General features: G+C 37.5%; 1 protein-coding gene across 3 annotated transcripts in view; it reads left to right on the top strand.

Moving 5' to 3' along the window:
• The window catches only part of DYNC2H1 (dynein cytoplasmic 2 heavy chain 1), a 393,951-nt gene that overhangs the window by 14,506 nt on the left and 360,522 nt on the right, over positions 1–18,923 (top strand). For all 3 annotated transcript variants that reach the window (XM_027563956.1, XM_027563957.1, XM_027563958.1), the window contains exons 7-13: positions 3,070–3,204; positions 3,309–3,422; positions 3,541–3,652; positions 3,978–4,102; positions 5,091–5,266; positions 8,448–8,643; positions 12,795–12,890. In XM_027563956.1, coding sequence (XP_027419757.1) covers positions 3,070–3,204; positions 3,309–3,422; positions 3,541–3,652; positions 3,978–4,102; positions 5,091–5,266; positions 8,448–8,643; positions 12,795–12,890 — 954 coding nt within the window. The remainder of the gene's footprint in view (positions 1–3,069; positions 3,205–3,308; positions 3,423–3,540; positions 3,653–3,977; positions 4,103–5,090; positions 5,267–8,447; positions 8,644–12,794; positions 12,891–18,923) is intronic.

Raw genomic sequence — 18,923 nt, forward strand, 5'->3', positions numbered from 1 at the left:
ATCTTAGTTCCTGGACCAGGGACTGAACTCAGGCCCAGGAAGTGAAAGTGCTGAATCCTAACCACTGGACTGACAGGGAATTCCTGCTGCTGTTGTTGTTAACCTCTTACAAGGAACTTCAAGCATACATAGAAGTAGCATGGTATAATGAATGTCAGTTTCAGTGGCCACTGGCATTGTTCAGCTCTTGTTCCATCTTTGTCCTCCCTGCCTTCCATTTCTTTTTTTTTTTGCTGAACTATTTTTAAAGCCAATCCATGAAATCTTGTACTTTTACTCTTAAAAGGTAATCATAATATCAATATCACACCCAACAAAATGAGAATAATTTCTTAATATCATTATTTATGTAATCAATGTACAAGTTTACTGATTGTCTCAGAAATATTTTTAGTTGCTAAATGTTAGTTTACTTGAACCAGGTTGCTTCGTAGGCAGTAGCATATAGTTCTCGTACATTAAAGGAGGCAAGAGGTGTCTGGTTTTCCCGCTTTTCATGAGTTAAGTTTGATCTGTGGGTTCATGTATGATTAATCTGATTAATCTGTTAAAATGCTGTTCACCAACTTTTTCTTAATGATTGATTGTGAGATGGTGTTTTAATTCTGTTCTTTCTGCATTTATTAGTGATGATGGAAGAACTTTTTATCAGTTTTTTAGGTACCTGAAATATAGTTTGTATAGGAATGGCAATATAGACAATTACTTTTTTCTTTTTATCACTTTTTAGAACAATGCATAGTAAGTTAGTATCATAAGTTTCATAGGCAATCAATGATTTTTTAAATAATGTCATTATGAACCTATGATTTTTTTATATTTCAACGTGTTGTATTTATTATTGTAGTTATTATTACTATACTCAAATTGTCCCACCTTGTGCAAAGAATACCCCTTTAAGTTGTGTCTGTGTCATTTTGATATGAAGCCAGTATTTCTTTGGTAACTTTTTTACATTCAGACCTCTCAAAATGTACTGACCCGTATTCTACATTTTCCATTTTGTATGTGGAATTAGTCATTTCCCCAAAGGTCTTGTTAGAGGAAAATAGAGTTTAGTGACGACAATCTGGTTGATGAAGTAGTAAACATTTAACTGTCAATGCTTTTAGGCTTTCTCAGTAGACAGCATTGTTAAATCAGTATTTTTGTTTTTATCAAGAGAAAAATAAATCGTGAATTTGTGCTGATATTTTCAACACAAATGAAAGATTATAGCATTTTTACTTAGCCTTTTAATTCCTTTTGATGGTTGGTAGAAAATTTAAATACAAAATGAAATGTTTTCCAACTGTTTGTAAATTATACATAATGGAGTTGTTAGCATTGCTATTGCTATTGCTAAGTCACTTCAGTCGTGTCCAACTCTGTGTGACCCCATAGACGGCAGCCCACCAGGCCCTGCCATCCCTGGGATTCTCCAGGCAAGAACACTGGAGTGGGTTGCCATTTCCTTCTCCAATGCATGAAAGTGAAAAGTGAAAGTGAAGTTGCTCAGTCATGTTCGACCCTCAGCGACCCCATGGATTGCAGCCTTCCAGGCTCCTCCATCCATGGGATTTTCCAGGCAAGAGTACTGGAATGGGGTGCCATTGCCTTCTCCGTTGTTAGCATATTGTTTCATTATTAGAAGAGCAAATTTAATGCAGACTGATGAAAATCAGAAGGTTTGCTATAGTAAGGAGGAGAGACTAAAACTTTACTTAAAATAAGCATTAAAATGAGTTTAAAAATATTTAGCTTTTATATTTATTCACTAGATTTGAGCACACTGATTGATAGTACAGTGTGTTTTTGAGCATCACTTTGACTATGCCAAAGCCTTTGACTTATGTGGATCACAATAAACTGTGGAAAATTCTGAAAGAGATGGGAATACCAGACTACCTGACTGCCTCTTGAGAAATTTGTATGCAGGTCAGGAAGCAATAATTAGAACTGGACATGGAACAACAGATTGGTTCCAAATAGGAAAAGGAGTACGTCAAGCCTGTATATTGTCACCCTGCTTATTTAACTTCTGTGCAGAGTACATCATGAGAAACGCTGGACTGGAAGAAGCACAAGCTGGAATCAAGATTGCCGGGGGAAATATCAATAACCTCAGATATGCAGATGACACCACCCTTAAGGCAGAAAGTGAAGAGGAACTCAAAAGCCTCTTGATGAAGGTGAAAGTGGAGAGTGAAAAAGTTGGCTTAAAGCTCAACATTCAGAAAACGAAGATCATGGCATCCGGTCCCATCACTTCATGGGAAATAGATGAGGAAACAGTGGAAAACAGTGTCAGACTTTATTTTTCTGGGCTCCAAAATCACTGCAGATGGTGACTGCAGCCATGAAATTAAAAGACTCTTACTCCTTGGAAGGAAAGTTATGACCAACCTAGATAGCATATTCAAAAGCAGAGACATTACTTTGCCAACAAAGGTTTGTCTAGTCAAGGCTATGGTTTTTCCTGTGGTCATGTATGGATGTGAGAGTTGGACTGTGAAGAAGGCTGAGCGCCGAAGAATTGATGCTTTTGAACTGTGGTGTTGGAGAAGACTCTTGAGAGTCCCTTGGACTGCAAGGAGATCCAACCAGTCCATTCTGAAGGAGATCAGCCCTGGGATTTCTTTGGAAGGAATGATGCTAAAGCTGAAACTCCAGTACTTTGGCCACCTCATGCGAAGAGTTGACTCACTGGAAAAGACTGGTGCTGGGAGGGATTGGGGGCAGGAGGAGAAGGGGATGACAGAGGATGAGATGGCTGGATGGCATCACTGACTCGATGGACGTGAGTCTGAGTGAATTCCGGGAGTTGGTGATGGACAGGGAGGCCTGGCGTGCTGCTATTCATGGGGTCGCAAAGAGTCGGACATGACTGAGTGACTGATCTGATTGAGTATTGATGAATAGTAATTATCAAGTTTATAGTTTCAGTTTTATTTTTGATTTCAAGAAACCGAGGTTAAAAAAACTCTTGCCCAATAACTTTAGCTTTTGGATTATTTGTGTAGATTTATTTATTTTTGTGTAGATTTATTGATATGAGTAAATTTATTGTTTTAATATTTTATGTTTTAGGTCTTGGCTGTTAGAACAATTCATGAGAAACTTCTCTATTTTTCACCTGCCAGTGATGAGAAAATCATATGCCTGGCTCGAGTATTTGAACCTTTTTCTGGCTTGAATCCTGTGCAATATAATCCATATACCGAGGTGGAGTATATATATGTTTGTCTGCATAATTTCCTATTTGTGTTGTTCTTTTTAAAGGCAAATTTTGAAAATATTAAAGTCTAACTGTATTGTTATTTTTTTAGCCTTTATGGAAAGCTGCAGTGTCTCAGTATGAAAAAATTATTGCACCTGCAGAACAAAAAATAGCAGGAAAATTGAAAAATTATATTTCAGAAATTCAGGACAGTCCACAACAGGTAAAATATTGAAATATTTAATTTTTAACATTTCTCTTAAACTATTTGAGGAGATATGCACGTTTTTACCTAGTTGATTCATTTGAGATGAACATGTACTTATTTTGTTTTATATTAGCTTCTTCAAGCATTTCTGAAATATAAAGAGTTGGTGAAGCGTCCAACCATAAGCAAAGAATTGATGCTAGAAAGAGAAACTTTACTGGCAAGACTTATGGACTCAGTTAAAGGTAAAAGTTAACAGAGATTATAGTGTTTTCTTGAAAATGATTTTTTTAGATTACTTTTCTTTTGTTGTGTACCATTTTTGATTAAGTATTTTTATGACATCTATATGTTGAAGATTAATTCATTGTTTCTGTAATAGATGACAGGCTTTTAGAATTAGCTGGTTATTTCCTTTTTCTCACTTGATACATGATGAGGTCCTTGAGGATGACTAACTATTACTATTCTTCTATACACAATATTTGACATAGTGTTTGGTACATAGAAGGCATTTTGGAAAACTTTGCTGAATGTATGTAATCATTTATATGATTTGAATGTTTATAGATTTTCGATTAGATTTTGAAAATCGATGCCGTGGGATTCCTGGTGATGCATCCGGACCACTTGCTGGCAAAAACCTTTCTGAAGTTGTCAATAATATAGTTTGGGTTCGCCAGCTGGAACTGAAGGTATTCATTTAAATAAAAGTTGAAGAACACAAATTGTGAAATGTGCTAAATTAATGTAAAGGCAATCTAGAACCGTAATGAAAACATTAAGAAAACATTTCCATCTAATTTCGTGTGATAATTAGAATTCTGAAAAACTGAAAAATATGAAAAATCTATAATTTTCAAAGGATTTTTAAATTATTTGAGGTGTATTTTTGCAGGATCCTGGTAGGTGCAAAGTATATATTTATGTTTATATAAATAAATCATCCTAGGTTGAAAGGAAGTTAAAGGAATAGAGAAAGGTAATTATGGTATTGCTTAAGGTAGTGGCAGCAATTTATAGATTTAAAGGACTATTATTTTAATATTATCAAAGTTGATCTAAGAATCTTATATGCTTACTAACTCGTGTGTGGTACAATGTCTTGCATTTGACTCATGTAATAAATATTTGTTGGTTATATGATTAAGAGTGAGCAAATTAGTAGTAGTAGTATTATAAAGGCTATCATATTTGAGAATTCTACTTATTCAAGTTTATATTTTGATGTTTTTTCTCTAATGCTCTCCTTCATTTTGTCAGTCAACTTTCCAAAGTGCTGCATTGTTCTTTGTATAGTTGTGGAGGAAAGGCATTCTTTAATTGGCCTCCAAATTGACCTAATTATTGTTTGAGCTCTTAACCAGAGCATGTAATAAAGAGCTTAAATTACTACATAACATATTTAACACTATTGTTGAGTTCTTGGAGTCTCCTCTAAATTTCCTTTATCGTACCCTTAAAATTATGCCTTGTATGTGTTATCGTCTGTGTTTTGCTATTCTGAGGTGGTGTAATTCAGAAGCACAGTAGCAGTTGATATTCTTAAATTCACTGGAAAATCTTCTATTTTACTGTTTATGGGTAAATGGGAAAATAGTTTCTGTATCACAGACCCGCTGATTTTATGCTAATTTTGTTGGAATTTAAATAATAAATATTCTTGTAATTTGGTTTTTTAAGGTGGATGATACTATCAAGATTGCAGAAGCTCTTTTATCTGACTTGTCAGGGTTTCGATCTTTCCATCGAAGTGCTGAAGATCTCTTAGACCAGTTTAAACTATATGAACAAGAACAATTTGATGATTGGTCCAGGGATATTCAGTCTGGTTTGTCTGATTCCAAATCTGGTTTGTGGTAAGTGTAAGTATACTACACAGTGAAATCTACATAAGAATCTTTTTTCTTATATTCTTAATTCAGTGACAAGATTGTTTTCTGTTTGGTTAGTTTTTGATGATCAACTTTTAAGTCATTGAAGTTGGAAACTTTGACCCCCTTTCCTTTGCTTCTAGTATCTGTTCCCCAGAACAGCAGATTCTTAGTTTGAAATTAGGCTTGCATGCTCCATGGTTTTTTGTTACTGGTATATGAATGTTTTCCTACCTTTTTACATTAATGTTATATATCCCACATACAGACATTGTAAATGAAAATTTAATTTTTTTTAGCTCCTTGAGATGAAGAATGTTTCTTTTTGGTGTCTAATATAGTAAGGGTTTGTAAATATTTATTAAGCTATATTGAATATAATTTAATTGGTTAACCTTATTATTCTAATGGGTATCTAAAAAGGATGGCCTGAAAAAACCATTGTTTCTTTGTTCAGGTCAACTTTCCCTAGTGTGTTATTGTCCGTATTTTTAAAAACTTGCTATGTTTTCATTTTTAGAAACTTGGTACTTTTTAAAAGTAACTTTGGCATAATATGAAATTCTGTTTGTTTCGCCTTTATTGCTGCAACAAATAATTAGGCCAAAGTGGTAGCTTCCTAAACTAAATGAATGATTTTTTTTTCTTTTATCTTGCATTTTGGCTTTGGAAGAATTAAAGAACTAAAGGTGCTAAAGCATAAAGATTATAACTTTATGCCATTGACTTCTTCCCCTTTCTACCCTGAACCTAAAAGATGAGAGGTGGTTCTACCTTGCCCCCTTCACCTAAAGTAAAGAGTTCTTTGGTCAGTTGCTTTTGGAGAATTAGCACGTCTATCACTACAGCTCTGGTGGAGATCCACTGTATAAGATAGTGTATCAAAAGGGTTGAGATCTGCAGTAAAAAACCGTGTCTAACTTTGTCCAACCTGTTTCTTTATTTGGTGATGAAACTCCCGACTCTCATTTTGTTTTTTTTTTTTTTTTGGTAAACCCATCATTGTCACATAGAAATAAGTATATTTTGGAACATATTTCAGTATATGCTGGAATGTAGAAACTAACTTTGAATATTAGTTTCAAATAAAGGCAAACAGTGTCACTGTTATAATTTTCTGAGAGGCTCTATGTTCTTGTAGGACAGTTTTTGTGTGTGTTTGCTCAGTCACTCAATCATGTCCAACTCTGAGACCCCACAGACTGTAGCCTACCAGGCTCCTCTGTCCATGGAATTTTCCAGGCAAGAATACTGGAGTAGGGTTGCCATTTCCTTCTCCACGGGATCTTCCCAACGCTGGGATTGAACCTGCATCTCTTGTGTCTCCTGCGTTGGCAGGTGGATTCTTTACAACTGCACCACCTGGGAAGTTTGGACAGTTTGGGCTAAATTATTATTTTAAGCCGTTTTAAAATATCTGCTTTTTATTATGCTTTGTTTTATGTGTTATTAAGTAGACTGAATAGATTAGTTCTTTGCTTTTCAGTAGCTTACTTTCTAAGACCTGCAAGTTCTCCTAATTGTGAAAGTGACTTGAAAGAATATTATATAAATCTGATTCTGAAAGAAGGATCATAAAAAGGTAGTACTTTAAATTTAATTTATCTCAGTGTTTTCACAATCCAGAAAGACTTGAGGGTCCCACTGTAAATTTTGCTATTGTGGCTTTAGAAGAATCAGAAAGAAAAGTCTTTACATAGTGAAACAAAGAGTAGAGGAATCAAGTATTTGAATATCTCTATGTTCATTGGAAGGACTGAGGTTGAAGCTGAAACTCCAGTACTTTGGCCACCTGATGTGAAGAGCTGACTCTTTTGAGAAGACCCTGATGCTGGGAAAGATTGAGGGCAGGTGGAGAAGGGGACGACAGAGAATGAGATGGTTGGATGGCATCACTGACTCAATGGACATGGGTTTGGGAGGACTTTGGGAGTTGGTGATGGACAGGGTGGCCTGGCGTGCTTCGGTTCATGGGGTTGCAAAGAGTCGGACATGACTGAGTGACTGAACTGAACGGAACTCCTAATATTGCTGGGATTCTCCAGACAAGAACACTGGAGTGGGTTGCCATTTCCTTCTCCAATGCATGAAAGTAAGAAGTGAAAGGGAAGTCGCTCAGTCGTGTCCGACTCTTCGCGACTCCATGGACTGCAGCCTACCAGGCTCCTCCGTCCATGGGATTTTCCAGGCAAGAGTAATGGAGTGGGTTGCCATTGCCTTCTCCAGAATATTCTTTATTATTGATCCCTTAATAAAAGTATTAAAGAATCAGACTGACTAAAAATCTAAAATGTATTTTAGAAAATGAATCAAATTATGATGGATTTGATGTCTATTTTGAGTTTTAGCTGAATTTTAAGAGATTGATTTTTCTGAGTTCAAAGACTGCTTGGTTGAAATATTAATATGATGATATATTTTGGATATTACAGTTTGTTATCAAGATCTGAATTGTGAGATGTTACGTGAAATAAATATAATTTGAAAAATATAATTAAAAACTTTTTTACTTAAGTTAATTTTGTTTGTTAGGCTTCCCTGGTGGCTCAGTGGTAAAGAACCCACCTGCCAATGCAGGACATGTAGGTTCAATCCCTGGGTGGGAAGATCCCCTGAAGAAGGAAATGGCAACCTCCTTCAGTAATTTTGCCTGGAAAATCTCATGGACAGTGGAGCCTCATGGGCTATAGATAGTCTACATATAGTCTATGCAACCCCCTGTAGTCTATGGGGCTGCAAAAGAGTCGGACATGACTTAGTTACCACTGCTATGCTAAGTCACTTCAGTCGTGTCCAACTCTGTGTGACCCCATAGACAGCAGCCCACCAGGCTCCCCCGTCCCTGGGATTCTCCAGGCAAGAACACTGGAGTGGGTTGCCATTTCCTTCTCCAATGCATGAAAGTGAAAAGTGAAAGTGAAGTCACTCAGTCGTGTCTGACTCTTAGCAACCCCATGGACTGCAGCCCACCAGGTTCCTCTGTCCATGGGATTTTCCAGGCAAGAGTACTGGAGTGGGGTGCCAGTGCCTTCTCCGGACTTAGTGACTAAAGAGCAACAATTTTATGTTTACAGCAAAGTTGTAAAAACTGTTATGTTTTTAATCAGTCAAAAGGGTGAGAACATGAAATTTTGAAATTCAAAAAGTTATTTATTTTGTTTTGTAGTATTGAGGCTAATAGCCGAATTATGGAGTTGGATCCTAATGATGGATCATTAAAAGTGCATTATTCAGATCGGTTGGTGGTTCTTCTGAGAGAAGTTCGTCAGCTTTCTGCACTTGGTTTTGTCATTCCTGCCAAAATACAGCAAGTTGCAAACATTGCACAGAAATTCTGCAAGCAAGCAATTATTCTGAAACAAGTATGAAATGATATTTTTGCAAACATGGCTATTCTGAGTTTATTACATTAGAATATTTTAAGGGCTTTGTTTTCTGCTTTTGATTTTATTAGAATAGCTAATAGAATAGCACCATTAAGTCTTATGAAGTTATAGTTTGTAAGTGACTGCATTACAAACTGCTTTGTAATCCTCTATGTGGGAATTTTATTAGCTTGAGGTATTACTGTTACTGCTTTTCATTCTCAAAGCATTTGGAAAAATAGAATATTATTCTTTGTCTTTTTTTCTTTTTTCTTTCATGCTACTATCATGGACCCTAAAGGGCTTTCTAATTAAGAGCCGTGTGTCTGCCTGCTAGGGGCCGATTCTTAGAAAAGTATCCAGCTGATGGACAGGTTTCTGTTTTTGTTCATTTCCTTGGTCTTCTTGAAGCACATTTGTCATCAAATCATTTGCCTGTTTAAAACCAGCTATTATTACCTCATTGTCTGTCTCCTTAGCATAGTATCCAAGGGCTCTCTTAATCATGCCCTAGCTGACGTTACTGAACGTGGTGGGTACTCACCCCCTCATGTTGCACGCTTGCTTCGGTAATATGAACCTTGGCTCTCCTCTGAACCTGTCTCTCTGCACTGATTCCTGTTCCCTCTGGTTGAAGAATTCAAAGTAATCCTTTAACTCGCAGCTCAACATTTTATTTGTTGTGTCTTCTTTTAATTGATGGTTCTTTATTTTGTATGCAGTGTGTAAGTGACTCTTAGAACAGTTTTATGTAGTTTTGGAGTTTTACGTTTTTTCTCTCACTTGATTAATAGAGGACAGGAACAGTATCTTTTGTGTATTTCGTTTCTCGTTTATTGTTTCATCCAACAAAGGTCCATTGGGCACTTGTACTGCCAGGTGCAGTGTAGTGAGATATAAAAATGAATGTATTACTATTGTACTCAGGTGCAGGGCTTCTCAACTTTGACACTTTTGACATTTTGGACTATTTTTTTTTTTTTTGTGAGGGATGACCTGTGCATTGTAGGATGTTTAGCAGCATCTCTGGTCAGTAGCACCTACTTAGTCCTTACAATTGAAAATATCTCCAGACATTGCCAAATGTCCTCTTAGGTGCAGATCATCCAAAATTGAGAACCACTGGTCTACTGGGAGAAAGCAAACTGAACATTGAGTTCTCATTAAATATCAGGCCTTCTGGTAAATACTGTATTTATGTTATTTCAATTTACTCCCACTCCCAGTTTTACTGATCTAATTGGGGATCAGATTTGTAAGATAGGTTTTCTAGTGCTACACTGCTAGTGAGTTACGAAGCCAGAATCTGAGACCAAGTCTCCCTGACTACAAAGCCCATATTTATTCCATTAAAATTCATGTAGTGATGACATGCGCACAAGTAGATTGAGTGCTGTATTATAGATGGGCTTCTCTGGTGGCTCAGCAGTAAAGGATCTGTCTGCCAGTGCAGGAGACACGAGTTTGATTCCTGGGTGGGAAAGATCCCCTGGAGAAGCACATGGCAACCCACTCCAGTATTCTCGCCTGGAGAATCCCATGGACAGAGGATCCTGCTGAGCTGCAGTCCATGGGGTTGCAAAAAGCTGGACTCGACTAGTGACTAAAAAACAGCAACAGTATTACAGATAGATTTCAGAAAGTCCTGTGAAAGAATAGAGGTGGGAATTTTTACTTATTTTCCTGGGTAAGGTAGAGATGTGCTACTGGGCTTAGTCTCTCCGTCACGTCCAACTCTTTGTGACCCGATGGACTGTATCCTTCCAGGCTCCTCTGTCCATGGGGATTCTCCAGGCAAGAATCCTGGAGTGGGTTGCGATGCCCTCCTCCAGGGTATCTTCTCAACCCAGGAATCAAACCGGGGTCTCTTGCATTGCAGGGAGATTCTTTACCAGCTGAGCTACCAGGGAAGCCCAGGGTAGGGATAGTATCAGATAAATCTTTACAGAGGAATGATGTTTGATGTGGGTTTGAAAGAGTATACATATGTTTTCTCAGGAGCACAAGGTGGAGTGAGTGAGCATTTCAGAGAGAGGGACTCTATATTCTAAAAGCTGAGAAGCTTGCTGACTTCTCTATCTTAAATATTTAGTGTAATAAAATAAAATCTCAGAGGAAGAGTGAACGGTCATATGGTATGTGTGTTTACTCCTAGAACAACTGCAGGAATCTGTTGTGTTTATCTTTACTCCCTTGTTTATTTTTGGCTGTGCTGGGTCTTTGTTGCTGCCTGTGACCGTCCTCCAGTTGCCGGCAAGCTGGGGCCGCTCTTGTTGTGGAGCAGGGCTCTGGAGCTTATGAGCTCGGTAGTTGTGGTGCTCGAGCTTAGTCCTCTGTGGAATGTGGGACGTTTCCAGACCCGGGATCGAACTCGTGTCCCCTGCATTGGCAGGTGGATTGTTAACCACGGGGCCACCAGGAAAGTCCCCTGTAGATATACCTTTACTCGTGAGCACACATTTAGCTAGAGTGTGGAGTATGCAGTAGGATGTTTGACAGGTAATAGTCTGGCCAGATTGCTGTAATTTTATGTATTATTTTGCTTCTGTTTTTTTCTGACTGGGCTTTTTCTGGAACTACTATTATGATACAGAGTAAGTAGAGTGAGTATTCCCCAAGTACATTTTTATGCATGTAAGAAGAAAGAAGTGACTTGCTATAAAATTAGTTAAGTATTTTTTAAGCACCTGCTCTGTGCCAAGAATTTTGTGACATGCTGGGAATACAAAAATTAAGACTGTGTCTTTAAAGTCCTTAATTAAATTCGCTCCACAGTGTCCCCTCGATCTTCTTCCTGAACCTGTCCTTTGCCCCTGACAGAGTTAGCAGTGTCCTCTTTTGTCCGCCACTGTTCCTTGTAGGTATCTCTATTTTTTTTTTTTTTTTGATTCATTGATTAATTCAACAAACATGTGACAAACGTGTGACACTATTACCTGTGACACCATTATGGGAAATAGCAAATGCTTGAGTAATACAGTATAAGGTAGTAATGAGCACATATTTGAAGAAAAAGAAAACATTGTAAGAGGACTGTAACAGATCCTGCCCTTTTATCCAGAATGGTCAGGGGAGACCTTAATGAAAAGGTAATAAGATATGACAAATCGAGTGACAGAACCATACAGATATCTGGAGGAAGACTATTGCAGGCAGAGGGAATGAATGACGTGGGGAGTTTCTTAGGAAGAAGACTCACTAGAGTTAGAGAAACAACACGCAGGCCCGGTTGGCAACAGTGCAGTTCAGGAGGGGATTGTGCAGGACTAAAGGCCAGTGTGTGTATCATGTACCAGGGTATGATTTTAGATTTGGGTTTCATTCTTAAATGTGTTGACAAACCATTGCAGGTTTTAAGGTAAGAATTTTAGGATTTTGCTTTTTATTCTCAAATATTTTGGGGATTCATTTGAAGATTTTGAGTAGGTAAAAGATACGATTTATGTTTTAAAAAAGGACTGTTCTGGCTACTTTGAATACTTTGACTAGACCATTGGGCCACAGTTGGAAAGAATGACCAGTTAGGAAACTGTTGTACTGGTCTTGCCAGGAGATGAGGGTGCTTGAAATGGGGTGATACTGATGGAGGTGGGGAAGGGGTTCAATTCAATATATGTTCAAAACGTATATTCAAAACATATATTTTGAAGGTATAGTCTTCTACTCATAGTGGAAGTATAGACTTCTACTCATATGGGATGTGAGAGAAGAATTAAGGACAACTCAAAGATTTTTTTTGGTGTGAGAAATGGATAAGTCATTGTGTTATATACTGACAAAGGAATTGGTTTCAAGAATTGCAGGAAGAGTTCATTTTTTTTAGCACTTTAGCATGCTTTATGGTTTCCTCTGATTCCCTATGAGACTGTGAAATTCTTGATTTCAGGGACTAGGTTTTATAGTCTTTGTTTAATCAGCCCCTAGAACATGACTTGGCAAATTAGAGGAACTCAGCACCTACTTACACTTGTTGCTTTTGTACATTAGTACATGCATAAATGCTCTATTGGAGATGATAAACTAATTTTTTGTTAAATTTTATAATTGAGAAGGGTTAATATTTCCTTTCAAATAATTAAAAATGAAGAATTGAATATTAAGTGTGCTATTTATTATTAATTATTGCTAATTGGAATTTTCCTTTGTAGGTGGCACATTTTTACAATTCTATTGATCAACAGATGATTCAAAGTCAGAGACCAATGATGTTACAATCTGCCTTAGCGTTTGAACAGATAATTAAGGTAAATGGACTTTTTATATTATTATAATTAGATTTTACATGTAAAGTGTTTCTTATTTGTTGGTTTTTAGTATACTCCTGAGCTTACCATAGCCATTGATCTAAGGCTATATGTTTTAAATCCAAGTGTTTAGAACTCTTTCTTCTATAATAAATATATTCAAAATTATATCTGTTGATATTTCTAAAGACAAAGCTTATTTTGAGGATTTGAGTCATGAGGAGTAAACAATTAGTTGTGTCTGACTCTTTGTGACTCCTTGGACTGAAGCATGACAAGAACTCTTTTTTTCCCCCAGAGCTTGCTCACATTCATGTCCATTGAGTTGGTGATGCTGTCTGTAGCATATGTCTCATCCTTTACCACCCCCTTCTCCTTTTGCCTTCAATCTTTCTCAACATTAGAATCTTGAAAATGAGTTGGCTTTTTGCGTTAAGTAGCCAATGGCAACCCACTCCAGTACTCTTGCCTGGAAAATCCCATGGATGGAGGAGCCTGGTAGGCTGCAGTCCATGGGGTTGCTAAGAGTCAGACACGACTGAGCGACTTCACTTTCACTTTTCACTTTCATGCATTGGAGGAGGAAATGGCAACCCACTCCAGTGTTCTTGCCTGGAGAATACCAGGGATGGCAGGGCCTGGTGGGCTGCCATCTATGGGGTCGCACAGAGTTGGACACGACTGAAGCGACTTAGCAGCAGCAGCCAAAGTATTGAAGCTTCAGCTTCGGCATCAGTCCTTCCAATGAATGTTCATGGTTGATTTCCTTTAGAATTGACTGGTTTGATCTCTGTGCTGTCCAGGGGCTCTAGTCTTCTTCAGCACCATAATTCAAAGGCATCGTTTCTTTGGCAGTCAGCTTTTTTTATGGTCCAACTCTCACATTCATGCATGACTACTGGAAAAACCATAGCTTTGGTTAGATGGACCTTTGTTGGCAAAGTGATGTTTCTGCTTTTTAATACACTGTCTAGGTTGGTCATAGCTTTTCTTCCAAGGAGTGTCTTTTTGTTTTTTAATTTATTTTTTTATTGAAGGGTAATTGCTTTACAGAATTTTTTTGTTTTTGTGTGTTTGTTAGTCATCTGTATGTCTTCTTTGGAGAAATGTCTGTTTAGGTCTTTTTCCCACTTTTTGATTGGGTTGTTTGTTTTTCTGGTATTGAGTTGTATAATCTGCTTGTATATTTTGGAAATTAATCCTTTATCAGTTGTTTCATTTGTTATTATTTTCTCCCATTCTGAGGGTTATCTTTTCACCTTGCTTATAGTTTCCTTTGCTGTGCAAAAGCTTTTACATTTAATCAGGTCCCACTTGTTTACTTTTGTTTTTATTTCCATTACTCTGGGAGGTGGGTCATAGAGGATCTTGCTTTGATTTATGTCGAGTGTTCTGCCTGTGTTTTCCTCTAAGAGTTTTATAGTTTCTGGTCTTACGTTTAGGTCTTTAATCCATTTTGAGTTTATCTTTTTGTATGGTGGTAGGAAGTGTTCTAATTTCATTCTTTTACAAGTAGCTGTCCAGTTTTCCAAGGAGGGTCTTTTAATTTCATGGCTACAGTCACTGTTCACAGTGATTTTGGAGCTCAACAAAATCTGTCACTGCTTTCACTTTTTTCCCTTCTATTTGCCATGAAGTGATGAGACTGGATGCCATGATCTTAGTTTTTTGAATGCTGAGTTTCAAGTCAGTTTTTTCACTCATTCACCCTCATCTAGAGGCTGTTTAGTTCCTCTTCATTTTCTGGTAAAGTGGTGTAATCTGCTTATCTAAGGCTGATGATATTTCTCCCTGAAATCTTGACTTGAGCTTATGATTCCTCTAGCCTGGCATTTCACATGATATAGTAAGTATGTGAGTTAAATAAGCAGGATGACCATATATAGCCTTGTCATACTCCTTTCTGAATTTTGAACCGGTTCCATGTTCAGTTTTAATTGTTGCTTCTTGACTCACATACAGGTTTCTTAGGAAATGGGTAGGGTGGTCTGGTACTCACATCTTTTTAAGAATTTTCCACTATTTGTTGTGATCCACACAATCAAAGGCTTTAGCGTAGTCAAAGAGGCAGAAGTAGATTTTTTTTTTGGAATTCCCTTGCTTTTTCTATGGTCCAATGGATGTTGGCAATTTGATCTCCAGTTCTTCTGCCTCTTTGAAACCCAGCTTCTACATCTGGAATTTTTTGGTTCGTGTACTGATGAAGCCTAGCTTGAAGGATTTTGAGTATAATCTTGTTAGCATGTCAAATGAACTGAGTTGTACAGTAGTTTGAATGTTCTTTGACTTTGCTCTTCTTCGGGATTGGAATGAAAAGTGACCTTTTCTAGTCCTATGGCCACTGCTGAATTTTCCAAATTTGCTGGCGTATTGAGTGCAGCACTTTCACAGCATCATCATTTAGAACTTGAAATAGCTCAGCTGGAATTTCATCACCTCCACTAGCTTTGTTCATAGTGATGCTTCCTAAGGCCCACTTGACTTTGCACTCTGGGATGTCTGGCTCTAGGTGAGTGACCACACCATCGTGGTTACTGGGTCATTTAAAATGTTTTGTATAGTTTATGTATTCTTGCCACCTCTTCTTAATCTCTACTGCTTCTTTTAAGTCCTTAACCATTTCTGTCTTTTATCATACCATCCTTGCATGAAATGTTCCTTGGACACCTCCAGTTTTCTTGAAGAGATCTCTAGTCTTTCCCATTCTCGCATGAAATGTTCCTTTGACACTTCCAGTTTTCTTGAAGAGATCTCTAGTCTTTCCCATTCTATTGTTTTCCTCTGTTTCTTTGCACTGTTCACTGAGGAAGGCTTTCTTACCTCTCTTTGTTATTCTCTGTAACCCTGTATTCATATGGGTATGTCTTTCCCTTTCTTCCTTGCTTTCCACTTCTTTTTTTTCCATGGCTATTTGTAAACCTCTTAAGACAACCACTTTGCCTTCTTGCATTTTTTTTCCTTTGGGATGGTTTTGGTCACTGGCTCCTATACAGTGTTACAAACCTTCCATAGTTCTTCAGGCATTCTGTCTACCACATCTAGTCCCTTGAATCTGTTTGTCACCTCCACTGTATAATCAAAAGGGATTTGCTTGATGCTTTTGAACTGAGGTGTTGGAGAAGACTCTTGAGAGTCCCTTGGACTGCAAGGAGATCCAAGCAGTCCATCCTAAAGGAAATCAGTCCTGGGTGTTCATTGGAGGGAATGATGCTGAAGCTGAAACTGTAATACTTTGGCCACCTGATGTGAAGAGCTGACTCATTTGAAAAGACCCTGATGTTGGGAAAGATTGAAGGCAGGAGGAGAAGGGGATGACAGAGGATGAGATGGCTAGATGGCATCACCGACTCGGACATGAGTTTGGGTAAACTGCAGGAGTTGGTGATGGACAGAGAGGCCTGGCATGCTGCAATTCATGGGGTCACAAAGAGTCGGACACGACTGGGTGACTGAACTGAACTGAACTGATACCTGAATGGCCTAGTGGTTTCCCCTACTTTCGTCAATTTATGCCTGAATTTGGCAATAAGGAATTCATGGTCTGAGCCACAGTCAGCTCCAGGTCTTGTTTTTGCTGACTGTATAGAGCTTCTCCATCTTTGACTGTAAAGAACATAATCAGTCTGGTTTCGTTATTTACCATCTGATGATGTCCATGTGTAGAATCGTCTCTTGGGTTGTTGGCAAAGAGTGTTTGCTGTGACCATCATATTCTCTTGACATAACTCTGTTAGCCTTTGCTTCATTTTGTATTTCAAGGCCAAATTTGCCTGTTGTTCCAGTTATCTCTTGACTTCCTACTTTTGCATTCCAATCCCTTGTGATGAAAAGGACATCTTTTTTTGTTGTTGTCATTAGTTCTACAAGGTGTTGTTCTTCATAGAACTGGTCAACTTGAGCTTCTTTGGCATCAGTGGTTGGGAGATAGATTTGGATTACTGTGATGTTGAATAGTTTGCCTTGGAAATGAACTGAGATCATTCTTTTCTTCTTGAGGTTGCACCCAAATAATGCATCAGACTTTATTGTTAACTATTGAGGGCTACTTCATTTCTTCTAAGGCATTCTTACCCGCAGCATTAGGTATAATGTTCATCTGAATTAAATTTGCCTGTGCCTGTCCATTTTACTTCACTGATTCCTAAGATGTCAATGTTCAGTCTTGCCATCTCCCATTTGACCACGTCTAATTTACCTTGACTTGTGGGCCTAACATTCCGGGTTCCTATTCAATATTATTCTTTATAACATTGGACTTTACTTTCACCACCAGACACATCCTCAACTAAGCGTATTTCTGCATTGGCCCAGCCTCTTCATTCTTTCTGGAGCTATTAGTAACTGTCCTCCACGCTTCCTCAGTAGCAGTGTGGATACCTTCCAGCTTGGGGGTTCTCATCTTCTGGTGTCCTATCTTTTTGCCTTTTCATACTATTCATGGGCTTCTCCTGGCAAGAATACTGGAGTGGTTTGCCATTTCTTCCTCAGGTGGACCACATTTTGTCAGAACTCTTCAGTATGATACATCCATCTTGAGTGGCCATGCATAGCATGGCTTATAACTTCATTGAGTTATGCAAGCCAGTACGAGGCTGTTTTCCATGAGGGCGAAATAATTATAATTAGCATATGTTAAATGAGACACAGTAGGGGACAAAAACTGAGATGGGAGGAAAAGGAACGCTAAAGTTCCTTGTACTCCCCTTGCCACTCACTCTAGGGATTCTAATTTATTTACTTTTATACTCTGTCAGTACAACACCAAGTAGTGTATGTAATTGCTCAGTAAATCTTTGAATGGATTCACTGCATATTCTGTTGAATATTATAGTTGTTTAGTTTCACCATTCATCAGCTATTTATTGAAGGTTACTGTATGGCAGAGACTTTCTTGGTCTTACCATTTGTCAGTTCGAGTGAAGTGTAGAAACTTTGCTTGTAGTTAGGTCTCTTTACTCCATTCACTTATTTCATCTTAATTATTTAGTATCCTCTATACACAAAGAACACTGTATCAGATGGAGTTTGCTTCAGTCATCAAATATCAATAAGAAATTTATGAGAAGAAGGATAGTTTATTTTTTTATTTGCATTTTCTGCATCCTAACATTCTCTTTTCCTTTCTGAAGTTCTATGCTTTTTTAAAAAATCATTTTCTTCTTATTGAGAAAACTGTCTTTAGCCATACCTTGAGTAGGTTTGCTGGTGACAAATTCTCTTAGTTTTCCTTTGAGAATGTTTTTATTTTCCCTCATTTTTGAAGGATGTTTTCAGCAAGTGTAAAGTTCACAACTGACAGTTGTTTTCTTTTAGCACTATTTTTTGAGTTTTTTTTTTTTTAAATTTAGATACTAAGACGTAGTTAACATATTAAAATAAATCAGAATCAAACACACATGAGTAATACTGGCAAACATTTATGGAGTACATACTGTGCTAAATGATTTGTATAAAATAACTCAATTATTAGATAGTCCTTTATTTGTATGAATATACATGCATACACAGATATGGATACATACATTTATAGATTTTTTTGGTATATGTTATAATTTCATCATATCCTCATCATTTCTGTTTCATACATGAAACCCATGCCTTTAAGAGGTTCAATTACAAGCTCACTCATGCAGCTAGCAAGCAGAATGTATAGGACTTGAACTCAGAACACAGATGTTCAAACACTACCCCCAACTGACTATTCAGATGCTACATTTAAAAAAAAAACCTTTCCAGAATTGCTGTTCTAATCTATTCATATATCCTTATAGTATAAGCAGCAATTAGTACATTACAGTATGTTTTTCATAATTAAACTTTTGGTCATTTGTAATGAGGCCACGGACCTACAATCCTAAGGCATTTCCTGTTTTCCGGAGGCAGGGTTTTCTTAGCACTTGTCTTTCCACATTCTATCATTTATTATTTTTTAATTAATTAATTTTAATTGGAGGATAATTACTTTACAATATTGTGATTTTTGCTGTACATCAACATGACTCAGCCACGGGTGCACGTTTCCCCCATCCTGAC

This window comes from Bos indicus x Bos taurus, chromosome 15 (assembly GCF_003369695.1).
Source record: "Bos indicus x Bos taurus breed Angus x Brahman F1 hybrid chromosome 15, Bos_hybrid_MaternalHap_v2.0, whole genome shotgun sequence".
NCBI classification, from domain to species: Eukaryota; Metazoa; Chordata; class Mammalia; order Artiodactyla; family Bovidae; genus Bos; species Bos indicus x Bos taurus.